Source organism: Macaca fascicularis, chromosome 1 (genome assembly GCF_037993035.2).
Source record: "Macaca fascicularis isolate 582-1 chromosome 1, T2T-MFA8v1.1".
NCBI lineage: Eukaryota > Metazoa > Chordata > Mammalia > Primates > Cercopithecidae > Macaca > Macaca fascicularis.
In genome coordinates, this window is record NC_088375.1 from 115,060,001 (window position 1) to 115,087,236 (window position 27,236).

At 41.4% G+C, this 27,236-nt stretch overlaps 1 protein-coding gene across 10 annotated transcripts; it reads right to left on the bottom strand.

Annotated features, from left to right (window-relative positions):
• Positions 1-154: 154 nt before the first annotated feature.
• Positions 155-27,236, bottom strand: HAO2 (hydroxyacid oxidase 2). 10 transcript variants are annotated; one of them, XM_045364670.2, is made up of 9 exons: positions 27,122-27,236; positions 15,768-15,901; positions 14,826-14,964; positions 12,977-13,128; positions 10,990-11,267; positions 9,207-9,416; positions 2,023-2,181; positions 1,602-1,671; positions 155-501 (listed from the first exon to the last, which is right to left on the bottom strand). In XM_045364670.2, exons 3-9 carry the CDS (start codon positions 14,954-14,956, stop codon positions 446-448), a joined length of 1,056 nt encoding a protein of 351 aa, XP_045220605.1. In that variant the 5' UTR covers positions 14,957-14,964; positions 15,768-15,901; positions 27,122-27,236; the 3' UTR covers positions 155-445. The 10 variants fall into 10 exon arrangements, with proteins under 10 accessions (XP_045220605.1, XP_005542217.1, XP_073854065.1 ...); XM_005542160.4 differs by lacking the exon at positions 15,768-15,901; XM_073997964.1 differs by lacking the exon at positions 1,602-1,671.

Genomic DNA, 27,236 nt, shown 5'->3' on the forward strand with positions numbered 1-27,236 from the left:
CTATGTCCTTAACTATTTCCCTATTTCTTTAGATAGGAGTATGTTTTTGTTGGGAAAATGCCTTGTATATACAGCTCCTCTGTCCAGAGTACAAAGTTAAATAGTCATTTCATACAGTTGTATAGAGTATGCAAAAAATATAACCCACTAGTGGTTCCAGTTATTAATGATCTGTCCTTTTGACATCTTTTACTTCAGAGGAAGATTTTAGGCAAGAAAGCAACATATAACAGTCAGTGATACAAAGAAGGGCATGGAACATTTGGGGAATACAGGGGTTTGGAGGGCCTGAAGCACAGGGGTGGAGGGATTGGAAATATGGGAAATATGGGGCATAAGCCTCCGGGCGGGATGGGGTCCAGGCAGGACAGCATCACACACCATGCTGTGAGTTTGTGATCCTCCTGTGGGCAACCTCAGCAGTCTGGTTATTGGCCCTTTTTTCTTACAGCCTGGAAAATTGGATCAAGTTTCGATTGATCTCAGCAACCGACCGGCAGCCTAAAAGAACAATGAGGTTACAAGCTCATTTCTCTCAAATACCAGCAATTCACCTCATCATGGGTAAGGGGTCATGAAGGGGAACAAGTCTGACTTGATCTTTGTGCTCACTCTTATAAATGGTTTACATACAGAATGAATAATGTAATTCTGTTTGCATTGGGAATTATTCTGTGAACCTGAGCCCATGTCATCTCTGAACACAGCTATGTCAAAATGTCAGGGTAAACATGTAAAAACCCTATTTTAGCATTTTCTAAATCAACTCTTGTGTGCAATAGATGTCTTTGATCTTTATCTTGGTTTTGATAAGGCTCAGGGATATAGGAAGTATCTGTTAGGGAGGACTATGACACACAGATAGCAAAAGAGATGGGGTGACTATTCCACATAACAATTGCCGTCTAAAGGAAAGTTCTGTCAAAGGAAAAGACTCTTCTTTAGAAGAAGATATTAATTAATATGTAAAATTATGACTGTAGCTCAGATTGGCCATAAGGATTGAAGAGAGTAACTCCAGATAAGTAAAAGAAGGGAGAAAGAGAAGCTGGCATGATGTTATGGGGCTGGGGAGTTGTGGGCTTGAGTAGGCAATGAGAAGTCCCTGGTGATAAGAAGGCTGAAAGAATTCAATAACAGACTGCATAATGTTTAACTGGGAGTTCTTTCCATATTTATGATGTATGCACCATAACTTTGGCAAAATGTATTATTCACAAAAATATACTAATGAGAGAGTCTTTTCCTAAAAATAGAAGCATAGAAAAGAGTTGAGTTTCATGCCTGGGTTGATTGGAGTGGACAGAAACAGCAGGCATGGGATATGTCAATGGTCCACAAATTGAATGAATTCAACAGAAGCAAGAATTCAGAGCCAGAGGTGACACTCCCCAGAACTGACAATGATCTTGAGGAGTGCTCTGGTCTCCACTGGGCAGAGAATACTGCTTAATCTTTGTCTTGAATGTTGCCTGCCTGTCCTATGTTTTGAACAGCTACCATGTCAGGAAAGGGTCAGCTAGAGGGAAGGACTGCTATTCCTATTCTTTTGCCATCCTGCTTTAATTTCCAAATCAGAGAAAAAAATGTTTTTAACTTACCTGTAAGGGCCATGGAAGTGTGGAACTCATTTGTTAAAATGTTCAAAACTTCCTTAACACCATGTTCACCCTGCTCCCCAGGCAGACAGACAGAGACACAAAGAGACATAAAGGAACATTCTGACCATTCACTGAATATAAATTCTAGATGTAGTCAGAGCTATGATGGCAAAGATGGGAAATATCTGTGAAGTAAGAATTACCTCGGGAATAAAGGAAAGGACAGAGATAAAGATAGGGGATGAGAGCTATTGAATATTTTGCAATAGGCTTCAGAGGAAGCATGGAGATGCAGCTTAGGTGTAACTATCCTTTAGGAATCGTTTTGAAAAGGGCTAAGCTTGGAAAATGAACCACAGGAGAGCACAGAAATGAATGAGAAGCTCTGTATCTTCTTGCTGGTTCGCTTTGCCACTCTCACCTTGTAGGCAAGACCCCATAAGATTGGTCTCCCAAGAAAAATGCACCTAGCCCCAAGGGCCAGAGCCTTTAGCACATCATTGCCAGTTCGGACCCCGCCATCAAGGTAGACTTCAATTTTCCCCTTTACAGCAGCCACCACTTCTGTCAAAGCATCAATCTGAAAAGGAGATACACATGGGCTGGAGGGCTTTCTATTTTGACTCTCAGACTTGATCTTCCTGGCATACGACCAGGCAAACCAAGCTGAGGAGATGCCCTTGACAATTTCTTCCCCTCCCATGCTTGAGGCTGCCGGTGCTGATCAACTGCAGCGGCAGTCACATTCCTGAGGCCCTCCTGCCTTGACTTTCTGCTTTGACTCCAGTCTAGCTTCTCTCTGACCCCCTTAACTTTCTTACAGATTGGAAGAACTGCTTGGTTGCTCTTTCCATCCCAAAAGGGGCAATTTCCATTTATAATGTTCACTTTAACCTTCTTCTTTTCAAACAACATTTTGACTTTTGATTTTCTTCTACTCTCTCTGTTTCTAGGGTGGCAAAAATAGAAAGTCTCTCCACTGTGAAGGCACTAAGTCTTTTTGGCAAGACAAGTGTACTCGGCCATGGCCTGCATGTCTGGATTGCAGCTTGACTTGGGAAACTGGGCTGCACACTATTTCTCATGCACCACTTGGCCAACTTGTCCCTGACTCCCTCATGGCGTATCTGAGAAAATGAGATAGGACTAAAGTACAACATGGTAAAACTAAATTTTGAGATTTTGATAGACACAATAAAAACATCTTATCACCTTGGCCTGATTTTTCTAAGGAGCTTTGTCTCTTATGTCGCCTCTTTAATTCCAGGGAACAGGCCAATAGGCCTTGACCACACAAGGTGCCCCAGGCCAATCTTTGCTTCTAGGCACCTACAAGTCTGTAAAGAGGAGTGACAGCAGGCCCCTTATGGATCAAGGGGGAAGATCCTTGGGGAGGGAGTTCTGGAACTCCCTTGGGGTTCTAGCTATGCTTCTCTGAGAGATAGCCTGAGAAGAGGAGTCAAAAGTTGGCCCTATGAGGCCATCTGCTGCCAAAGGAATCCATCAGCATTCTATCTGAATGGGATCCTTTGGCCAAGACTGAACAGTATAAGAAACTAGTGAGGAAATAATTTTCTACTTTAATTTATAGGTGAGGGGGTGGAATTGAATATGTTTGGAACTTACATGTAATAACTAGAGAGAATTCACATTCTAATAAGAGGCATTTTTTTTTCCTAGGAAACGAATATCAGTATTTGCATTTAATAAACATTTACCTTCTCAGAAAAATGGATTTTTCTCTCTGCAGAAGAGATTTACGCCAAGCTAGAGGGTACTATTAAAGCAACTTTCTTGAGATGTTTTTTGACTGGCGCCTGTCTATGTACGTATGACTATAACATACATCAGTGTTTTTATTGAAATATATACAGTGAGGCATGAAAACCAGGATGCACCCAAGTAAAGCATATTCCATCCCCAAAATATAAGCTGTATAAGGAATTAATATCTATAGGGACTATATGAATACTTCTGGTTTAAAAACTCATCTGATCTATAGACATTGTGAAAATTGTGTTTGAGGCATACTTTCAAAAGGATTACATTGGAAATGAAATAACTGATTCTGTTTATCCATTTCAAAGTTAAGGAAAGGTTCTTAAGACAGAACTGATTCTTTTCTTTGCATGTTAAGTCCAAAACAAGTTGTGGAGGTTTTAGGAACTGAATATAGCCTAACAGTGCCAGGATCACTTTAAGTTCTCAGGCAGTGGAGGTATATATGGCTGTATAGATCTAAAAGATTTTATTATTATTATTATTATTATTATACTTTAAGTTCTACGGTACATGTGCATAACGTGCAGGTTTGTTACATATGTATACTTGTGCCATGTTGGTGTGCTGCACCCATCAACTCGTCAGCACCCATCAACTCGTCATTTACATCAGATATAATTCCCAGTGCAATCCCTCCCCCCACCCCCTTCCCCCCTCCCCATGATAGGCCCCGGTGTATGATGTTTCCCTTCCTGAGTCCAAGTGATCTCATCGTTCAGTTCCCACCTATGAGTGAGAACATGCGGTGTTTGGTTTTCTGTTCTTGCGATAGTTTGCTGAGAATGATGGTTTCCAGCTGCATCCATGTCCCTACAAAGGACACAAACTCATCCTTTTTGATGGCTGCATAGTATTCCATGGTGTATATGTGCCACATTTTCTTAATCCAGTCTGTCACTGATGGACATTTGGGTTGATTCCAAGTCTTTGCTATTGTGAATAGTGCCGCAATAAACATACGTGTGCATGTGTCTTTATAGCAGCATGATTTATAATCCTTTGGGTATATACCCAGTAATGGGATGGCTGGGTCATATGGTACTTCTAGTTCTAGATCCTTGAGGAATTGCCATACTGTTTTCCATAATGGTTGAACTAGTTTACAATCCCACCAACAGTGTAAAAATGTTCCTATTTCTCCACATCGTCTCCAGCACCTGTTGTTTCCTGACTTTTTAATGATTGCCATTCTAACTGGTGTGAGATGGTATCTCATTGTAGTTTTGATTTGCATTTCATAAGAGGCATTTTTATAGTCCCAGCATGGTATTATTTGGAATATTTTTATACCGTTGTGAAAGAGGTGGAACTTCTATGAGGAACTTCGAGATCATCTGATTTCGAACTATAGTATCTGAGTTTTTGGCACCCCCTTAGATTCTGTGCCTGAGGTCAGTGTCCCACTCCCTGCAGTATGTTGCCAGTGCTATAAAAGGTGAGGATTTTGAGAAAAGTTCCCACCTCTATGAGGTTTCATATCTAACATTGTCCTTGTACTTCCTCCTGGGACCAGGGGAAAGGATAAGTCAGCTGTTATCCCCAGAAGACTCTAATGAATGCCCTGTTCTGTTCTATTAAAAATTAACTCTAAAGCCTCACTGCACCCTAAGGTGAAATTCACTCCCTGTTTTATTTCACAATTATTATCAACTCCACTGCATAGTATGGCTCACTAGAAGAGTTTGTACAAACATGTTTTTCTTTCACGACATCATACAAATATTCCAGTTGGGCACAGTGGTCCATGCCTATAATCCCAGCACTTTGAGAGGTGGAGGCAGGTGAACCACCTGAGGTTAGGAGTTCGAGACCTGCCTGGCCAACATGGTGAAACCCCATCTCAACTAAAAATACAAATAGCCAGGCGTGGTGGCCAGTGCCTGTAATCCCAGCTACTTGAGAGGCTGAGGCAGGAGAATTGCTTGAACCTAGGAGGCGGAGGTTGTAGTGAGCTGAGACTGCACCATTGCCCTCCAGCGTGGGTGACAGGAGCGAACTCCAACTCAAAAAAAGAAAAGAAAAGAAAAGAAAAAAATCCAAATAATACCATGCTGGGACTATAAAAATGTCTTTTATTTGGACATGAATTCTCTCTCGTTACTAATAGTCACCAAAACTGCATGGTACTGGCATAAAAATAGGCACATAGACCAATGGAACAGAAGAGAGAACCCAGAAATAAACCCAAATACTTACAGCCAACTGATCTTTGGTGAAGCAAACAAAAACATAATGTGGGGAAAAGATACTATATTTAACAAATGGTGCTGGGATAATTGGCTAGCCACATGTAGGAGAACGGGAATGAAACTGAATCATTGTGTCTCACCTTATACAAAAATCAACTCAAGATGGATCAAGGACTTAATTCTAAGATCTGAAACTATAAAAATTCTAGAATATAACAGGAAAAACCCTCTGGATACTGGCTTAGGAAAGGATTTTATGACCAAGAACCCAAAAGTAAGTACTTTAAAAACAAATAAAGAGCAGGCATTTAATTAAACTAAGGAGCTTTTGTACGGCAAAGGAACAGTCTGCAGAGTAAACAGACAACCCACAGAGTGGAAGAAAACCTTCACAATCTATGTATCTGACAAAAGTCTAACATGGAGAATCTATGAGGAACTCAAACAAGAAAAAAAAAACTCATCAAAAAGTGAGCTAAGGACATGAACAGATAATTCTCAAAAGAAAATACACAAATAGCCAACAAACATATGAAAAAGTGCTCAACATCACTAATGATTAGGGAAATGCAAATCAAAATTACAATGCAATACCTCCTTACTCCTAGAAGAATGGCCATAATCAAAAAATCAAAAATAATAGATGTTCATGTGAATGCAGTGAACAGGGAACACTTCTACACTGCCGGTGGGAATGTAAGCTAGTACAACTACTATGGAAAACACTGTGGAGATTCCTTATAGAACTAAAAGTAGAACTACCATTTGATCCAGCAATCCCATTACTGGCTATCTACCCAGAGGAAAAGAAGTCATTATATGAAAAATATACTTGCATACCTGTTTATAGCAGTAGAATTAACAATTGCAAAAATGTAGAACCAACCCAAATGCCCATCAATCAATGAGTGGATAAAGAAACTGTGGTATAGGCTGGGTGTGGTGGCTCATGGCTGTAATTCTAGCACTTTGGGAGGCTGAGGTGGGTGGATCACAAGGTCGGGAGATCGAGACCATCCTGGCTAACACAGTGAAACCCCGTCTCTACTAAAAATACAAAAAAAAAAAAAAAAAAAAAAAAAATTAGCCGGGCGTGGTGGCGGGTGCCTGTAGTCCCAGCTACTCAGGAGGCTGCGGCAGGAGAATGGCGTGAACCTGGGAGGCGGAGTTTCCAGTGAGCTGAGATTGTGCCACTATACTCCAGCCTGGGAGACAGAGTGAGATTCCATATCAAAAAAAAAAAAAAAAAAGGAAAGGAAAGAAAAGAAACTGTGGTGTGTGTATAGATAGATAGATAGATAGATAGATAGATAGATAGATAGATAGATAATGAAATACTACTCAGCCATTATAAGAAGGAGTGAATTAATGGCATTTGCAGCAACCTGGATGAGGCTGGAGATTGTTATTCTAAGTGAAGTAACTCAGGAAAGGAAAACCAAACATCACATGTTCTCACTCATATGTGGGAGCTAAGCTATGAGGATGCAAAGGCGTAAGAGTGACACAATGTAGTTTGGGGACTAAGGGAGAAAGGGTGTGAAGGGGGTGAGGAATAAAAGACTACAAATAGGGCGCAGTGTATACTGCTCAGGTGATGGTTGCACCAAAATCTCACAAATCACCACTAAAGAACTTACTCATGTAACAGACACCACCTGTTCCTTAATAACCTATGGAAATAAACTTAAAAAAACTCAGATAAATGATATTTGAATACAATGTTTTAAAAAACCAAATGGCAAACTCTGACTTGTGAGCTGGAAGTTTGTTTTTATAAATAAATAGATCTCAGGCCAGGATTAAGGTGAGGTGAGTGAGGTAGGGTTACGCAAGTGCAGAGTCAGGCTTCACCTGAAGCAAAACCCTCACTAGGCTCACAATGATATTGGTGCTGTCTCTGAGTGACGTTGGGTTTGGATGTGAAGCCAAATGGCTTGGGAGAATAACAAGTTGATCAGCACAATAAGATAGGAGAAATTCTCCTCTCCCTGGCCCCTGCCTTAGCCAATACTCATTCTCTAGTGGGGAAGCACAATGGGAGAATTAGTCTCCCTCTTTCTCTACTCATTACTCAGTTCTTCCAAAGGAACAAGACCAGCTAAGTTGATTAATGAGAGCTTGACACCTATGGTATGATGTATTTTATTAGTTTTCTTTCAAAAGCCTATATTCTAATGTTTGCTGCTTGTTGGTGATGGGCTCTTCATTGTCTTCTGTTCCTATTTAGGCATAGTTGGGATGACTCAGGGCATGCCATACTCTTTTGCTTTCTCTGTTTTGCTAAATACTGGATGGCTTGTAGGCATCCTGGCAGGGGTTGGGTGAGAGAGCTCACTGTGTGCTCTGCCCAACCACTTTCTCCTAAGGTTGCAGGTCAACAGGTGGGATGGAAAGTAGGAGGCCCGACCGCTTCAGTTCAACTCTTACCAGAGAGCCACAGTGAAGAGTGGCCCCCACTCTCCATGTGGGCTTGCCATTCCTCTGCCTCTACCAGTTAGAGCTGGTGCAGAGGAGGAGGTGAGTGGCTGGCTCTTAGGCTTCCCAGCATCATGTGTCTTGGAATGTACCAACCAGCTAGTGCAAATTTCTAATTCAATTTTATCTTAAAGAAGTACTTGAGAATGTGCTATGGATTCAATCACTGATGTGTTGTTTAAAATAGGGAAAGATTAGAGGCAATACAGATGTTCTCCAATGGATGTCGGTTATATAGTTGTCTGTTCATACTACATACCAGTAAAAATAAGAGGATCATATATACTGAAACAAAAAGTTGCTCTTAATATAATGCTAAGTAAAAGAAAAATATAACAAAATAGTATTTATACTTTTCTTAAACACAAAAAGTTGTATTTGCATTAAGAAGATGTTAACAATGACCAAAATATTGATGTTAGTGAAAGTGATAAAATTAGTGTTAATTTTTATCTTTTGCTTATGCATATTTTCTAATGTATCTGCAGTGAACATGTTTTATTTATGTAAGTGTCAATGAAACTGAAGAAGAAAAAAATCTCATTTCTCTTTCTTAAAACAAGTCAAGCAGCAACAGAACATTTGAAAAAAATATAACTCAATGAAAACAAATCAACAACAAATTCCCACGTAAAGATTCTTTCCCTGCCTTCCTTTCCCTCTCTTTCTTGCCCTCAAACTTCATCTATAATGGACATAAGTTTATGAGTTAAGCAAAAAAATTATGGACTTTTTTAGATTTTAGCAAAAGACTCATTAGGGTGTTTTTAGAGTTTTGCCATGAAAGGTGTTTACTTTAGAACATCTGTCTAATGAAATTCCATATTAACTATTTATTATCTATGTGAACTAAAGATAAGTTACTTAACATCACTAAACTACAGAATCCCCATTGGCAAAACAGGGATAATACCCATCTTGCAGCATTGGCATGATACTTAGAGATGCTATATGTAAAGGTTGAAAAAACAGCCTAGCACACAGTAGGCTACTAATAATAATTAACAGTCCTTAAAATTCACAGCTACATACCAACACATGTGGTATGGAGGAGTGAAATATGCTCAGATTGCACAGAGTCCCTTGATGTGGACACACTCACACATACACACACAGCACTCACAAACACACCCCTCTCGGAAGTAATCCTACTTACTGAAGCGAGAACCTCATCAAGCTGCCTCCCACCATGGTTGGAAACAATGATGCCCTGGACATTGTGCTTCACAGCTAACTCTGCATCCTCTTTCGTCAGAATCCCTTTAAGGATGATGGGCAATCGAGTTATGCTCTGAAACCAGGAGAGATCATTCCAGCAGAGAGAAGTGCTGATAGGAGTCATCTGGAAATAAGGTATTGAGTTTCCCTATAGGAAATAAAAAGGGAACTTAGTGCTGAACTCTCACAAGGCTACTTGATGCATTCCAAAGATGAGACACATTTGGAGAGCTGCCATTTATAAACTGGAAGGAGGAAGAACAGGTCTGGGCATGGTGGCTCTTGCCTGTAATCCTAGCACTTTGTGGGGCTGAGGTGGAAGGATCTCTCTTGAGCCCAGGAGTTTGAGACCAGCATGGGCAACACAGAGAGAGCCTGCTTCTGCTCCTCTAAAAAAAATAAATAGTGGTGCACGTCTGTAGTCCCAGCTACTCGGGAGGCTAAAGTGGGAGGATCACTTGGGCTCAGGAGGTCTAGACTGCAGTGAGTCGTGATGGCGCCACCACATACTAGCCTGGCTGATAGAGTGAGACCTTGTCTCAAACACAAACAAACAGACAAACAAACAAACAACAAAGAAACAAAAAGAAACAGGAGCAACAAAACCCAACAATATTTCTAGCTCCTTTTTCTAACAAAATTAGTATAAAAGAATTTCTACTTTAATTGCTTATCATTGACCATGAATCATATTGCTGCTCAATAATTGTGCTAGGATCTGGTGACACAAAGACAAATAAGGCAAAATTTCTACTTTAAAAAAATTCAGAGTTTAGTATATGAGATGGATAAGCAAAAGCATTTATAGGTCAATGTGATATGTTATGGTTGAGACATACCCAGGATAAGAACTAAGCAATACCAAATCATTTATTACCCAATATTTACTCTTGGCTCACCATGTACATCAAATATTTATAAATCTCGTGCTTCTGGAATTTGAATAAGGATTTTGGAGCACCTCAAGGCCAATCTGTGATTAATGAGAACCGTTGAGTTAGTTGGCTGGATGTCACAGCCGCCCACTGGGTGAAAAGGCTGGCTTTAGTATCTCTACTATAGCCAGGGATTCCCACTTTATCATGGCTGTCTCTCTCTGAGGTACTCCTTGCCATTTAATTGCAGGATTTTAATGGGGAAGGTGTCCTTTGTAGTCACCTGGTTCAGAGATTACAAACAAATGTGCTATAACATCCTGGTGCTCCACAAATGAGTTCTATGTGTGCAGAGATATTGATTCCTCAGTTTCAAGGCAGTAGGGTAGAACCTGGCCTGTCTAGACTGTCTGGCCAGTCACCTTGGCCATGAACATCCCCTTTGGAGAGTCAGTTTGTCTATGTATGCCAACCAAAATTAGCATTTTCTGAGTGTGTCATAAAGTAGAAAATGTTGGATGAACTTTTTTAGTTTACTCTCCTGTTCACGTGAAAATCTTTTCTGTGGCTTTCCTATTTCTCAGCATCCAGCTCTGGTCAGAACACTTCTGGTGACAGGTTGGGCAGCTCCAAGGGTGAGAACATTTGGTCTTACATTCTGCTTGTCTGGAAACTCTAAGGAGCAGGAACCATATCTGCTTTTTCGAACTGCTGTATCCCCAGTGTCTGGCACAGAGCAGGCATTCAATAAAAGGTTGTGGAAAGAAAGAATGGAGGAAAGGGGAAAAGAGGGAAGGAAATTTGCCTCCTGTAATGCTTGTCCATTGAATTTGGTATCTTTCCTACCTTTTTAGGTGACTGAAGATCTGTTAGTGTTAAGTTCCTCCTCAATTGGTTTCGAATGTCATGTCGCCTATTGCCACATACAGGTGTATCCAAAGTAATTACCAAAGCTTTGAAACCTAGGGATTCTACCCTCTGGATCAACTGTTTGTTCAGCTGCAGGTCTGGATGCACATAGAGTTGGAACCATCGGAGGCCTTCGGGAGCTGCGATAACAATGTCTTCAAGGCTACAGCTGGCAAATGTGCTGGTGATGTAGCAGATACCAGCTGCTTGGGCAGCTGCAAAGCAAAGGACATGACTCAGGCTGGAGGACGGAGGCCTCTGGACTAGGCTAAAAAGCCTTGGGAGTCTGTGTAGCCTCTGGCCATCTTGCCCCATGAATGCAGATAAAACTTAATTTCATTCTGCTTCCTTATAAGAAAGGGATGGAAGGCAATTTGATGAGACTGAGAGACCTAAAGCTGTTTGGGTTCTCCTCTGTATAACCTGTCTTACAAACCCTCTACTCGATAACAAAATATTTCCAGCTAAAGATGTCATGCAATCTCCAGAATCATGTTGGTTGTGTTATAGCCTTCAGACAGGAAACTGGGCTTCTTATGAACTCCTTAATGAAGCAGAAGAGAATTAGAGAGGACAGAGGATGAGGGAATGTAATCCCAGTGGAGAATCCTGAACTTCATGGTGGAAAAAGCATAACATATGAAATTAGAAGAATGTTAGTTCTACTCCTTCTTTGCTGGGTGGCCTTGAGTCTCTCATTTTCTTTATCTGTAAAATGGGGAAAATAATACATCTCTTTAGGGTTGTTGGGAGACTGAATAAGATACTAGCTATGGGAGCATTCTTTACATTGCAAAGTGGCGTACTGCATAGATACCAGTGCTAATGAAGTTGATGGTGATGACATTCATACTGCTGCTGTTGACTGGCAGATTTCCCATTTCCTACTCTATTCATTTCAGTGAAATCTCCAACAGGTTAATGTCACTGTCCCACTATAACTCATGGGCAGAGAATTTAGGCTAGTCAAAAATGAACACTTTCAATTTTTCATGTCAACAGGAGATACCCCATTCTTTCATCCTACCCCCAAACAACACATTCAACCATGACGACTTAGTAAACTAGTCATATTCATATAGGATATTAATGTTTCAACCTAGCTAAACCTGGTCCCTAAACCCCATCAAGATGGATGTCACATTCAGCTCTAGAATCCTTGAATCTATAGCTTCCTGTATCATGGAGTCAAAGGAAAAGACCTCAGGGAAGCCCTGAGCAATTCACAAAAAGAGATGTGACTTAGAGTGAAGATTATGAAGGAGTCCCAAGAGCATTTTCAGCCCCATCTCTCCTTTTCTATTTATTATTATTATTATTATTATTATTGGTGGTGGTGGTGATGGTGGTGGTGGTGGAGGATGTGGGATGAGAATCAGGTTGACTGGGAAGGAGATGTAACCCAACAAGAAAATCTTTGTCAAACAAGATGACAGGGTCAATTGAAGAGAGGGAAAATGGAATATTTGGGCAACAGCAGGTTCCAGGGCCTTATGTTAGGACCTAATGTCATGATTCTCTCCTCATCCTAAATTCAAAGACTGCCATTCAGCCCTAGTCCTGGCCCATCAGGGGCCAAAGAGAGCCCTAGCCTTGGGGCTGCATTAAGCATCCCTTTTGCTGCAGATGGTGTGAGCCTGAAGGGCCAGCATCCCTCTTCTGAGGGATGACTTGGTTGGCTTTTAGCACCTTCTTATTCATCTTAACCCCCCTTGCACTCTAACTATTCTCTATTATGGAAAATGAATGTTTTCTCAATCTTAGGTTACACAGACATAGCTTAAAGCATTCCCTTTCCTGCTTTCCTAGTGTTAACCAGATTGTGTTCCCAAAGCCCTTCTAGAGAGAATCTTGGAGCACTCTGCCACTGCTCTGAGGGACCCCTCCTCTGGGAAGGGAACCTCAAGGTGGGGACGGTTCATACCTCTTGCTGTGCTCATTTCCCCATCAGGCCAGACAAGGCAGTGGAACCCTGTGGGTGCGATGCAAATAGGGGCACTGATCTCCTCCCCTTGGATTGTGGTTCTGGTGTCCACCTCAGACACATCTCTCAGGTACCGGGGACGGAGGCGAATTCTGTGCCAGACAACAAAGAGATCTTCTGTTGGTGCGATGATTCTGCAGCAGGGAGGTGCTGCCTGGGGTGGATCCCCCTGATTCCTGATGCAAGTCTAAACCAGACTGGGTCCTGTGGAACCTTGGTGGGTTCAGTTGGCTGGGAGCTGAGTAACCTGTGTTGATCCAGAAAAAGGCTCATCTCCAGAAAGCCATTCCCAACACCTCATTTCCCATTACCCAACCTTCTCTGAACCACTCTGTGCACACCAAGTCCACACTATACACTATACCTGCTTTGCTCTGTCAGAGGTCTGTGTCTTTGAGCCATGCCTCCCTGACTACACTGCAGCACTTGGATGGTTTGGTTCATCACAACAAAGACTAAAAGGAAAAGCATAGGCAGGAAGAAGTTCCAGGCTCTTTTCCTCGCAGGTTAGGAACAAGTCTCCAGAAAGTAAGAAAAGGCCACTGAATGAGAACAAATCCCAGGGAGTGATTGAGGTTTTTGTGATAAAGCTAGTTAGTTTGAAGATTTGACTTAAACACTGCTTTAGGAGAAAGTAGGAGAATTTACAAATAATAAATATGCAAAACACACATTTTAGATAAATGTTTACTTAGCCTCAGGAGTCTAAAGTTTTCATTGTTTACACAATATCAGTATTTCTGCACACGAACTTAGAAAAATTTTCTGAAAATTCTAATTGTGCAAATTTGAGTAAGATAACCTCAGTCACTTCATCTGAAATAGGAATAATAATCCAAATTTCCTAATAGTTTTGTGAAGACAGACTGAAATAAACGATGTAAGGTGCTTAGTATAGTGCTAAGTATGAAAATACAAAACATAGGGCTCCCTTTTATACCATTTTTCAGTTTTCTCCTGACCTCTCTATCACAGGAATCAGCAAGCTTTTTCTATAAAGGGCCAGAGAGTAAATATTTTAGGCTTTGTGGACCATGTGGTCTTTGTCACAAGTATTCAGCACTGCTGTTGAAGTGCAAAAGCAGCCATAAACAATAGTAAATGGCTGAGCATCGATGTGTTAAAATAAAACTTTATTTATGGGCACCAAAATTTGAATTTCATATAATTTTTAAGTATTACAAATTATTCTTCTTTTGACTCACCACCCTGCAGTCATTCAAAAATGAAAAACGATCGTTAGCTCATGGACCATACAAAAATAAGTGGCGGGTCAGCCTCTGCCTGCGGACTGATGTTGGTTGACCGATGCTCCATCTCCTACTTTTTCAGACCAACTCTTCTCCGCTGACTCAATCTCTTATCTCTAAGGCTCCTTGGATCTCCGTATTTTCTCCAAACCTGAGTGTTCTCTCCTGTCTTCCATTTTCTTCTCCAAGCCAGAGTTTAGGAACTCAGGAGATCTAGGCCGCCCAACAGGCCCATCCTCCCTGACCAGGGAACTGGTCATTCTGAGACTCTTGTTCTATCTTGTCAGGTTGCAGAGTTGCTGAGATGAAGGAGAATGACTTCCTTATGCTAGTTATAAGAGAAATTCTCTCTTTTTCCATCTTCCCATAACCCTCCCTCCCCTGCCCCCAACAAACAAAAACAACAAAAAAATCATCCACCTTATTAGGTCTTGAGTGGTCTGTGTTTTCTGGAGGCAGAAACCAGGACTACTACTGTCCAAGGAGCTCTCCACCAGTGCACCTCAACCTAACAATAGACAGGCTGCAGAAGACCAAACCTTTTAAATGCTGCAATGTTGTCATCCCGCGTGACACTGTCATCAGCTCCACCTTCAATAAAATCCCGAGTTGACTTAGACAGATGCTCTCGCGCGTGGGCCTGAAAGTCTGTCAGACACACCAAGGACATTTCTGGACCTTCCGAGGAGAAAACAAAACCAAACCCAACCCAGTGAGAACACTTCAGATGCAGAAAAGAAAATGAAGGGGAAGCTGCAGTATGAAATTGTTTGGATTCAACATTAGTCTCCCTGTATTCTTTATCTTAACGGAGTTATTGCCAAAGCCAATGATCCCTAAACCAGAAGGCAGAGAGTAATGGTCCACCCCTCCATTCTCCCATTCCCATTCCCAAATCCTGATTATTTGGCCTTCTGAGTATTTCTCATATTTTCTCCTCCACTCTACACACACCACCTTAGACCTAGTTCAGGCTCCACCACCTCTTAAAACCTCATTACAAATTTTTTTTTGTAATTTTTTTTTTATCTTGCCTTCACATTCACTCCCCATCTTGTCTTCCATCAGCTGCCTGGGATCTTCCTAAAGTTCAAGGTTGATCATGCCTGCCTCTTGCTTTTCAATGTACCCACATCATGGCATTCCCAGCTTTCTAGGCCCTGGCTCTTCACTGCCTCACCAGCTTCATTCCTTGGTGAATGTATGCTACCATCTGAGAGTTCCCAGGAACCTCAGTGTTTGAATTGCTGGGGCTGTGGATTACAGAGAGCGGAAAGAACAAAAGAAAGTTTACTTTGTAATTCTTGGCTGGGTCGCTGAACATGTTGCTTAATATTAGCAGGAGGCTTAAGGGTCACCATCTACCTCTTTGCTATTTTTGCTAATTTGGGGACCTGAGAAACAATGTGTGTTGCCTCCATTTATTCCCATCTTCAATTTGAGCCCTATAAACCCAGAGCTTGGTACTTTTGATACAATACCTCTGAAAGAGAAAAGAGGACAAGGCTTGGGGGTAATCAATAAATCTCTCCAGTAGAAACAGGGCAGTAGGAACAGCAGCAGCAGCGGAGATGCTGAAGACACTAGCTGCTTTCAGTTACAGCATGTAGAGCTCCTGCATGAGAGGATTCCAGAAGGAAAAACAGAGAAACGTGAAGTTCTAAGCTCCAGCCAACTCCCAGGCAGTTGGCAGCCGTGTGAAAATTAACCAAAGGTTGTGGGTAGAAACTGAATGGCTTTTAAGTCATTATCTAAAGGAAGAGAATATTTCCCAGTAACTAGGGCTTCAACTAGGAATGGGTTAGTTCCTCTAATGGACAAAGGGGACAGAGAGGCCAGATGGGATGTGAGGTGCTGGGAATCTTGGCTGGAGCAGGGATGGGGCAGAACTTGCTTGAGGATACCTCAAGTCAAGCCAGAATCTGGTCAAGCCAGATTCTGTTGAAGTCAAACAGAGAAGTAGCCCTTAGCACTTACTTAAAGGTCTAAGCAGGAAGAAATTATATGACAGACAGGAAACGGAGCCCCCAGGAAGTGCACTGGGCTCTAGATGGAAGCTATGAGGAGTAATTTGGAGCCCAGTCATAGCACTTTTTATAGAAGAAGTACTCTTCCAGTGAGTGAGGAGAGAACATTGAGGTATGGAGTTGAGTCTGACAAAGTACTACAACCATATCTAATTTAGCTCATTCTTACTCCACCCTTCAAGGGGTTAATAAACCTTAGTCAAATGAATTAATCATTGCAAGTAACCAATTATATCACAATTCCTTATTTATATCTCTGTGTGCATGAAATAATTAACATACTAGGCCTGGGAATGTTATTCTTTCAGAGGTCTGCTTGCAAGATTGGACCTTGATTGGTGTCTGGGAACTTGGACTTCAACAGGGTTCCCAGTGTTCCCTGATAAGAGTACCTCCCCATGTGTAAACTGTTTGTATAAACAATGTGGTTTATGATGAACATTTGCTTTTCCTCTTGGTATGGGCTAGGCAGAGGGTGACCACATGATTAGCCCCCAACGTGAAACTCTGGGCATTGAATCGCTACTGACCTGCTCAGGTAGGTAACATTTTACATGTGTCATCACATGTAATTCCCCCATGCTGGGGGAATTAACTGCATCCTGCATGAGTCCACTGGCAGAGGACTCGTGGAGGCTTATACCTGGTTTCCTCCAGATTTTGCTGCAAGAGCCATTTTTCCCTTTGCTAATTTTGCTTTTAGTAATAAAGCATAGCCTCAACTATTTGTTCTTCCTAATGAAGAACTGAACCTGGGATCCCCAACACACTTTGTATTCCCAGGCATTAGGATAGTACATGGCACTGAGTTGCTGCTTACAGTGTTCCTTACTTGAATTTAACATTCCCCTGCCTGTCATTTATCTTCATCATTGGATGAGAATTCTCCACCAGGTTTCAACTCCTGATACCTCAATAAATCCACATATCCTATACATTACACACTCATAGAAATGCTGTTCTACACAATTCTAGCATAAAGATTGTGTCTAATCCAGATGAAATATGCTCACAATTATGGCAGAGTCATATGCCTAGAATAGTGTCAATTATGTGATTTGAAACCTGCTTGGACACAAAGAATCAACCCTAGCATCTTATATATAACAAACACTATTTTTTCTCATTTCTATACCTCTTCTAATTTTTCCTTAGACTCTTTTCTATCTACAGCTTTTTCTTAATGTCCCTGTGAAGAAGACAGAGAAGGTATTAGTGGACTGTCAATTTTTGAGTTTTGCATTTAAAGAGACTGAGGCCTCAGAAATAAAATAACTTGTGAAAGATCTGTGATATGGTTTATCTGTTTCCCCACCCAAATCTCTTCTTGAACTGTAGCTCCCATAATCCCCACATGTCATGGGAGGAGCCTGGTGGGAGGTAATTTAATCATGGGAGTGGGTTTCCCAGTGCTGTTCTTGTGAGAGTGAATGAGTCTCATGAGATCTGATGGGTTTATTTATTTATTTACTTATTATTTATTTTGGGACGGAGTCTCACTCTGTCACCCAGACTGGAGTGCAGTTTGTTCTAGACTCATGTGTTCTGGTAGCTTCTAAAGATAGACATTCTCTATTTTCAATTTCATGTAAAGAACAAAATAGTTGGTTCTCATAAATTGCTTGTTATATTTAAGAGCATTTTGTAGGTTTAAAAATACAATTATGCATTTTTTTCTTTTTATAATGTATGTAAAGCTTAGTATGGTCTCGGCTCACTGTAATTTCTGTCTCCCCAATTCAAACAATTCTTCTGCCTCAGCCTCCCGAGTAGCTGGGATTATAGGCATGTACCACCACATCCAGCTCATTTTTGTATTTTTAGTAGAAACAGGGTTTCATCATGTTGGCCAAGCTGGTCTCAAACTCCTGACCTCGGGTGATCCACCCACCTTGGCCTCCCAAAGTGCTGGGATTACAGCCATGAGCCGCCATGCCTGGCGGATCTGATGGTTTTATAAAGGGCAGTTCCCTGCATGTGCTCTCTTACCTGCTGCCACTTAAAACATGTCTTTGCTCCTCCTTCACCTTCCACCATAATTGTGAGGCCTCCCCAACCACGTGGAACTGGGAGTCCATTAAACCTGTTTTTCTTTATAAATTATCCAGTCTCAAGTATTTCTTTTACAGTATGAAAATGGACTAATACAGTAAATTGGTACCTGGTAGTGGGACGCTGCTATAAAGATACCCGAAAATGTGGAAGTGACTTTGGAACTGAATAATAGGCAGAGGTTGGAACAGTTTGGAGGGCTTAGAAGAAGATAGGAAGATGTGGGAAGGTTTGGAACTTCCTAGATACTTCTTGAATGGCTTTGACTAAAATTTTGATAGTAATATGGACAATGAAGTCCAGGCTGAGGTGGTCTCAAATGGAGATGGGGAACTTGTTGACAACTAGAATGATGGTGACTCTTGCTATGTTTTAGCAAAGAGACTGGCAGTATTCTGCCCCTTCTCTAGAGATCTGTGGAACTTTGAGCTTGAGAAAGATGATTTAGGGTATCTGGCAGAAGAAATTTCTAAGCAGCAAAGCATTCAAGAGGTGACTTGGAGGCTGTTAAAAGCATTCAGTTTTATGTATTCACAAATATATGGTTTAGAATTGGAACTTATTTTTAAAAGGGGAACAGAGCATAATAAAAGTCTGGAAAATTTGCAACCTGATGATTTGATGATAGAAAAGAAAAACCAATTTTCTGAGGAGAAATTCAAGCCGGCTGCAGAAATGTGCATACGTAATGAGGAATCAAATATTAATTGCCAAGACAATGGGGAAAATGTCTCCAGGGCACATCAGACATCTTCACTGCAGACCCTCCCATCATAGGACTGGAGGCCTAGGATGCAAGGCACCAGAGCCTTGCTGCTTTGTGCAGTCTCAGGACTGGGTGCCGTGTTCCAGCGGTGGCTAAAACCAAAAGTACAGCTCAGACTGTAGTTTCAGAGGGTGCAAGCCCCAAAGCTTGGCAGCTTCCACATGGTGTTGGGCCTGTGGATGTGCAGAAGACAAGAACTGAGGTTTGTGAAGCTTTCCTAGATTTCAGAGGAAGTATAGAAGCACTTAGATGTCTAGGCAGAAATCTGCTTAAAGCAGAGCCCTCATGGAGAACCTCTGCTAGGGCAGTGCAGGAGGAAAATGTAGGGTTGGAGACTTCATACAGAATCCCCACTGGGGCACTGCCTAGTGGGAGCTCTGAGAAGAGGGCCATTATCCTCCAGACTCCAGAATTGTAGATACACTGACAACTTGCACTGTGTACCTGGAAAAGCCATAGACACTCAACACTAGCCTGTGAAAGCAGCCAGAAGAGAGGCTGCACCCTGAAAAGTCACAGAGGCAGAGCTGCCCAAGACCATGGGAACCCACCTCTTGCATCAGTGTGACCTGGATGTGAGACATAGAGTCAAAGAGATCATTTTGGAGCTTTAATATTTGACTGTCCTGCTGGATTTTAGGCTTGCATGGGGCCGTAGCACCTTCAATTTGTCTAATTTCTCCCATTTGGAATGGCTGTATTTACCCAATGCCTATACCCCCATTGTATCCAGGAAGTAACTAACTTGCTTTTGACTTTACAGGCTCATAGGTAAAAGGGACTTGCCTTGTCTCAGATAAGGCTTTGGACTGTGAATTTTTGAGTTAATGCTGAAATTAGTTATGACTTTGAGGGACTGTTGGGAAGGCATGATTCGTTTTGAAATGTGAGGACATGAGATTTGGGAGAGACCAGGAGTGGAATGATATGGTTTGGCTGTGTCCCCAGCAAAACCTCATCTTGAATTTTAGCTCCCATAATCCACACGTGTCATGGGAGAGGCCCGGTGGGAGGTAATTGAGTCATGGGGGGTGGGTTTCACCATGCTGTTCTCATGATAGTAAATAAGTCTCATGAGATCCGATGGTCTAATAAAGGGCAGTTCCCTTGCACATGCTCTCTTGCCTGCCACCACGTAAGACATGCCTTTGCTCCTCCTTTGCCTTCTGCCATAATTGTGAGGCCCCTTCAGTTATGTGGAACTGAGACTCCATTAAACCTTTTTTTAATTTATAAATTACCCAGTCTCAGGTATTTCTTCATAGCAGTATGAAAATGAACTAATACAATCAGGTAGTAAGTTATTATGAGAGATGGTTCTGAAGTCGTGTGTCCTGGTAGCTTCTAAAGGTAGACTTTCTCTATTTTCAATTTCAGGTAAAGAACAAAGTAGTTGGTTCTCATAAATGACTTGTTACATTGAACTTGAGAGAATTTTGTAGGTTGAAAAATACAATTATACATTTTTTAATATAATATACGTAAATCTCTATTATTTTTATTAGAGGTTTAATATAAGGTTTATAATTAAAGAAAAGGATAACTTCATTGTTCAAAGCTTTTCCTAAATTTGGAAATGAAGAAATTAGCATAATATATTTGTATATACTTTAATTCAGTTTGATCCCTACCAGTCTTGAAGCTACCAGGAATTAAAGGGAAGATTCAAGTTATCTAATGGTTTTCTTGTATTCTCATTTTATTTTGTCCTCTTGTATTCCCATTTTATTTTGTCTCCATTTCAATGTTGTTTTATTTTTTCCTTTTTTATTCCTACTGCCCAAGAAGAAGAGACACAGGAGAAAAGAATAAAACTGCAAACTGACCAATTGCCAGCTATTGTTCTAGAAACTTTAGCTCCTTTTAGCTCCTTGAACCTCTTTAGGCTTTTTGTCTGATAATGAAAACAGTGAGGTACAATTAGCAGACCAGTGACAAGAAGGAGGAAATCTAAGGGCAAGGACATTCAGGAGTACCTGTTGCTAACAATCTGAAGTTCAAACTGTCCTGACTGAGGGAAGGAGGAAGGAAGTAGAGAAGCTGGCAGGCTTTTCAAGGAAGACTTGGCTTTCTTCAATATTGCAATCTGATTTAACACCAGACAGATAACAAGTTGTCTTCCTTTGAAGATTCTGTATGATTCATATGATTCATGTTGGTGTTGCTTTAGGAACTCAGGGTTATCACAGCTTATATTTTTATGGAACCCCCCTACACAGTCTGTGGGAAATCTCAGTGTGAAAATTGCAGGGTAGGCTGTGGAGATACAATGGGGGAGAAAAGTCAGCCTCTGATGACTCACTTTAAGGTACACTTGCTTGGTGCTATAGGATGGTGTCCTTCCAGAACCTCTGGCCTAATTCTTTAGGAACTTATGCCAAGTTTCCCAGTGGAATGTCAGATAATATCAAGGCTACATTTTACGGGCCTAGTTTGAGAGATTAGACTGTTCAAAGTTGGCTGAAAATGCTTTCATCAGTCTTGCCCTCAAGGATAGTGGATACAAAGGGTATAGCCATTACCATAGCATTGTCAACAACAGCATTCTCAGGGGAGAGGCTGAAGCTAGAGGAGACCCTGAGAATGAAGAGGTGACGGGAGAGGAGAAGGGTGGCAGAGCTGATGGAGACTAGGAGAGCCATGTGCAGACGGCAGTGTTGGGTTCAGGGAAGACATGAATCAATGGCATTGGAAAATGCTCCTGTGACTGAGGCGATGAGCCCCAAGCATGGGGAGGAGAGGGAAGGAAGAAGAATTTGGATACCCAGGAACAGCAGGTCAGCCCTCAGTGTATAAAGGGAACCAAGTGTTTCTAGCATTGCAGTGACCTGAGGAATCAAGGGTGGCATTTGTATGGGAGTGAGGGGAAAAGGAGCCAGTCCAGTTAAGATGTGGCAAGGATTAATTCCTGGTGGCTGTCAGCCCAGAATCAGTTCTAGCTTCTTCCCTGAGCTCTCATACATTGTGAATCAAGGATGCAGGAGCCTTCTGAAACATAATGGCCCTTTTTTTTTTGTTTTATTCTGATTTGTATAATAATAATGTCTCCTCCTCAGACTGCCACTCCTCGCCCATTCTCATTAGCCTTTTTTCCTTTCTACTAATGAGAATTCCCTTCTTGACCTGTAAGCGTGTTCTACCATGAGGAGTATGATGCTTGAGTTCTTCAGAACAGCTTCTTTAGTCATGATAGGAGAGTGACTCATATCTTTGCTTTACTCTAGGAGCTTTGTGTGTCATGGATTGAAAGAGTTTTTGAGGTTTGCGGTGGTGGGCACGTTTATGTTAAGGACATGCTCACTCTGAAGCTATAGTGACCTAATTAGGCAATTACCTACCACTGTCCTGCCTCCCACACATCCTGCCTATTGAGGACTGGAAGACTATGAGAACAGTCTTGCTTGATGGAGCCAAGGGGGACCCTAGAGAGACAGAGAGATGTGCACAAGTTTGGTAGCACAGTTAATAAATGAACTCAGGTCTTCTGTCTCCACATTTAGGGTTCTTTCTGAAATACAATATGACTCTTGCAATTGCTTGTGGATAGCCTGGGAAAACCTAGAATTAGCTTCTCCTTACTTGAGAATTAGCTTCTCAGCACAGACCTAAGATTTCTAGAGACTCAACTCATCTACACTAGATTTTATCATTCCACCTTCACCTCTACTCCTTCTGACCCTGCTTAGTCACGCCAGCAAAAGGAGCTCCACTTGAAGTTGGAGGTATAGAATAAACTTTTGCTTCATCCAGTCAGTGGAGCTGTGCGTGTGGCAGCCTGAGAGGCAGGCTGCTTCAAGGGAGATCGTTACTAACACTTATGTGTTATTTGAACAGTGGCAGGCTACATGTCTTCTCTCCAAGTCTCAGTTTCCTCATTTAAGAAAATATACATTTTTGTATATTTCAGCTTAATCCATGATAGATTTGAAGCCACCTGAAATTAAAAGCTGAGCTGAGGTCCTTCAAATACTCATATTCTGTGCTTTCTTGGCCCATAAATACAAGGAGCTATTTAGATGAGTTCATATGAACATTCTAATTCAACATTTACTTCATGGCAATAAAGTATAGAACAGGGAACCAGCACAATATTTAGACATATTTGCCAACACCAAACAGCTGGATGCTCAAGCCTGCCTTTGCTCCTCCTCCCAGCCTGGAGGGCTTGCTTTTCATGAACTTTTCTGGTCCCATGGCACCACCTTATGGCTTCAGCGAATAACTACTTGACCAATCTTGTCACCATTCCCTTTTACAAGCGGATATGATCTGTCACGCCACCTGTTTTTCCTACTGTCAGACCAGGTAATTGAAATCCATTTTACTACATAGATGTGCCTCTTCCTCCTTTCTCAATTTCTCCAAACTATTGAGTGCCTTCTCAGAGAAATCTTTCTCACCCCTTCTTCTCTTTTCCTAATCTCTCCCATCTCCTTTCCTTTTTCATTTGCAAACCAAAAATAATTGTGCTATGTAGTCCCTTGTGTCAAGAAGAACAAAGTGAAACAATTTTGAAGGCGCATTAGACCTAGCAAAGAACTTCAAAAACCTTTGAAAGTACTCTCAGACATCTTAACATTTCTTACTGACATTTCCACTCCATTCTCTCTTCCTCTAATTAAGCCTGCTTTTCTTCATCAGCTGCATATACAAGAAAAATTTTTAAATGATTTAATACACAATTTTCTTAGTTTTCAGTTTTGGTTAATGACCAGCAATACAATAACATTGTTTCACGTTAATTTGCATTGCAAATATGCCAGATCTTCTGCTATTTTGCGAATCAAGTGGGTATTTCAGTCACCTGGGAATCCAACCGCTATTTTAATAGCATTCTTTCTATGGGAAAATCTGTTCTGAGTTTCAAACAAATGCCCTCCAAGTAGAGTTTTGGAACTCAGCCATGTTGTAAACTGTGTGCTGCCCATAGGGTGTTGAAAATAGTTTAGGGCATACTGGGAGACATTGATCCAAATGTTTATATGGTGTTTTGAAAGATTGAGGATTTTCTTATTATTTCAAACAGTGGAATAATTTGATTATGCAAAGAACCTTGGAGACAACATGATGGCTCCTTAATATGAATAATAATAATAATGACAATAATATTGCAACCATGTATCAAGTGCTTCATGTTGTGCCATGCACTGTGTAAATTGCGTTACATGCATGACTGTTTTAATCCTTGTTGAAATGTTCAACACAAATATTATCATCCCCATTTCACGGGTGAGAAACTTGAAGTTCAGGAGGTTAAAATACTTTGTTCAATATTACATAACTAGTAATGGGTCACGATTCCAGTGGCCTGGCTCTGAAGCACCATAGAAAGAAGAAAATAGGCACAGCCAAGTGTGGTTTATGGAACGACAGAGTTGGCACAGACCTTAGAGGATTAAAATGTCATGGACATATGCAACTTTGCTTTCTTCCCTCAAAAAAAATCATAACTCAAATAGAAAAAATCTTCATTATTCAGCCAATCACTAAAAGATAACCTCTTATGTTTAAATCTGTCTTAACAGTCTACAGAGCACTCTTCTATATGCTATTCCATTTGGTGCTTACGACAATCCAGCGGGCAATCAGAGACTGTATGTATGAGCCCCATGTTATAGATGAAAACACTAAAGCTCGTAGAATCCATGTGAGTTATCCAAGCTCATGCAACAGAAATGGCAAAGCCTGATCTGGAATCTTTCTGACTTGTTTCCAATGTCTTTGAACTAGTATAGAATGTTAGTGGTACGGAGGAGACATTTAAGTCTCTGTTCTGAATGGTCAGAGAGCTGCATAAAGTGAGCTTGGTCAATTCCCACAAAATCCAGACCATTGGGAAAGGAGTTCTATGTGATACTGTGAGATCACTGCCCCTGCCTTTTTATCTGCTCAACAAGGATAGAATGTGCAAAACAGACATCAGCATCCACACAAAGCTCCAAAACAGGCTCTGCCCTCCACTCTGTCCACTAGTGACTTCAGGTCTTACAGGTGTACCTGTATCTCACAGTGGCAATCACTGGGTGGTAGCAGGAGGAGAGGAGAAAGGCCAGAGCAGTTGGGGATGGAAGAGCCCAGCTATGAAGTGCAGTTTTTTCTCTCTTTGCCTTCCTCCTGGCATCTCTGTCTATGGCAACTACCCAGATTGTGTTTCTGAAGGCCATTGCTGTCCACCAATCGACTGTGCCCAAGGAACTATGCCTGAGGGAGTCAGTGGAGTAGAGAAGATAGAGTATATCATAACCTTTGGCACTTGGCAAACATAGGCTGAAATCTCAGCTCTACTACTTGCTCACCATGGTTCCGTGCAAAATTTATTTGTTAAAGGAGAATATTAACATCCATCCCATAGGGCTACCATGAGGACTAAGCACTATGGCCCCTTTGAAATTTCTAAAACAGTGCCTTGTATAGACTAGATTGTCAATAAAGGCAGCTCCATGTTCATTATTCCTCCTGTTGATGACATGTATGATTTCATCTGAGGCTCTGGAAGTGGAAAGCTGCTTCAGGATTTGAGTATTTCTGTCATAGTATAATTTAAACCCTCTGTCAGATTTACTCATTAGTTTATCCAAGAAGGTTTGTTGACACACACTCTCAGCCAGGATAGCAGAGGCATATACTGCTCCCCATGTGCTTAACATTTCCCTGCTGCTTAAATACAGGCACGGCTCTGTGACTAGTTCTTCTGGCCAGTGGGCTGGGAGTGGGAATAGCAGGTGTTAATTCTAGGCCAAGGATTGAAGAGCTGGCATGTGACCATCCAGCTTTGTTTCCTCCTCTACAGTGATCCTCCATCCTCAAGAAGACAGAGCTGCAAGAGAAAGGCCACTTGGATTCCCAAAACGCCATTCAGAAAAAAGTAGCCCTGGAGATCAGTTGATATTGTACGAGGGAGGAATATATATTTATGTGTTACCTCACTAAGTTGTCAAGGTTTATTCTTTACTATAACATAGCTTAATCTAACATAATATATCAAGGTATTATGCTAAACACTAGAGATATGGGGGGAAAAGCCTTTATCACATAAGTTTCTGCTCTCAAGAAGCTTACAGTCGAAGAAGACAGACTTGAATAGCTCGTCATTTGATAACTGATACGATGTAGAGTATAACAGAAGTCCCTTTAGTGGGGGAGTTACCTGGAAATTTGGCAATATTCCCATTACCTCTCAAATGATATGCCACAAATGATGTTCCACTCAATCTATTCTAGACAAGCTCCAATTCTCATCTATCTTTAAATTAGGATATTACTATCTGTCTCATAGTGATCTTGTGAGAATTGAAGGATCTTGCAAAATGCAGAATATAGTGGTAGTTAAGAATAAAAGTCTGGGGATTTTGCTTCCTACTAATGAACTCTCTATTCTGTTCCATTGATCTATTATCTGTCTTTATACCAGTACCTCCCTATCTTCATTAGTGTTCTTGGTAGTTCTCTCCAGGTTGATCTGTAGATTCAATTTAACACAATCGGCGGCTCTTCATTAGAGGGACTTTGTAACCTATTTGTTCCAAATAAGCTTATTGCTCAAAGGAACTACATTGTTTGAGACACAGTGACTTCTTTGTTTTTTTAGGAGTCACTGTTTTCTTTTGCTTGTGGCGAGGAAGCAGTGGTCAAAATACTAAATATATCCCTGAAGGCAATCGCCATACCTTTTAGGTTTTCAGAACGCTGCCAAGTGAAAACATTTTAACCCATTTTTCCGCCTACAGACACCCACAGATATTCCTCCATACAATTCTAAGACTCAACTTCCTAGACTTAAGCTTCTCTGTCTGTATCCTCTTTGAAACCAAATCTTCCTTTGCCCATGCCCCCTGAGTTCCCTAACACCTGTCTCCCTAGGACTGTCTTTGCCAAGGTCCCTGCCTTGCAAACTCACACTTGGCTTCCACGATATCTCCCATTCCCATCCCACCTGGCACTTCATCTCCTTTCTCAGTTCCAAGCACACAGAACACACTCAATGACAAACCTGATTCTAACATCTTCCAGTCCTCAGGGAAAGCAGTGTTTAGACACAGTCACTCAAAGCCTGGCTCACTGCCGGAGGTGTTAGGAAACACACATCACTACCCACAGTTCATGCT

Excerpts from the sequence above, each read along its gene's own strand:
- HAO2 (XM_065547052.1), bottom strand. The coding sequence starts at position 15,351 with ATGGAAGACAAGATGGGGAGTGAATGTGAAG. Across the intron at positions 14,965-15,320 it reads GATGGGGAGTGAATGTGAAG|GTCCAGAAATGTCCTTGGTG; the intron begins GCAAGATAAAAA and ends TCTCCTCGGAAG. Across the intron at positions 502-1,601 it reads CACTTCCATGGCCCTTACAG|GCTGCCGGTCGGTTGCTGAG; the intron begins GTAAGTTAAAAA and ends TTGTTCTTTTAG.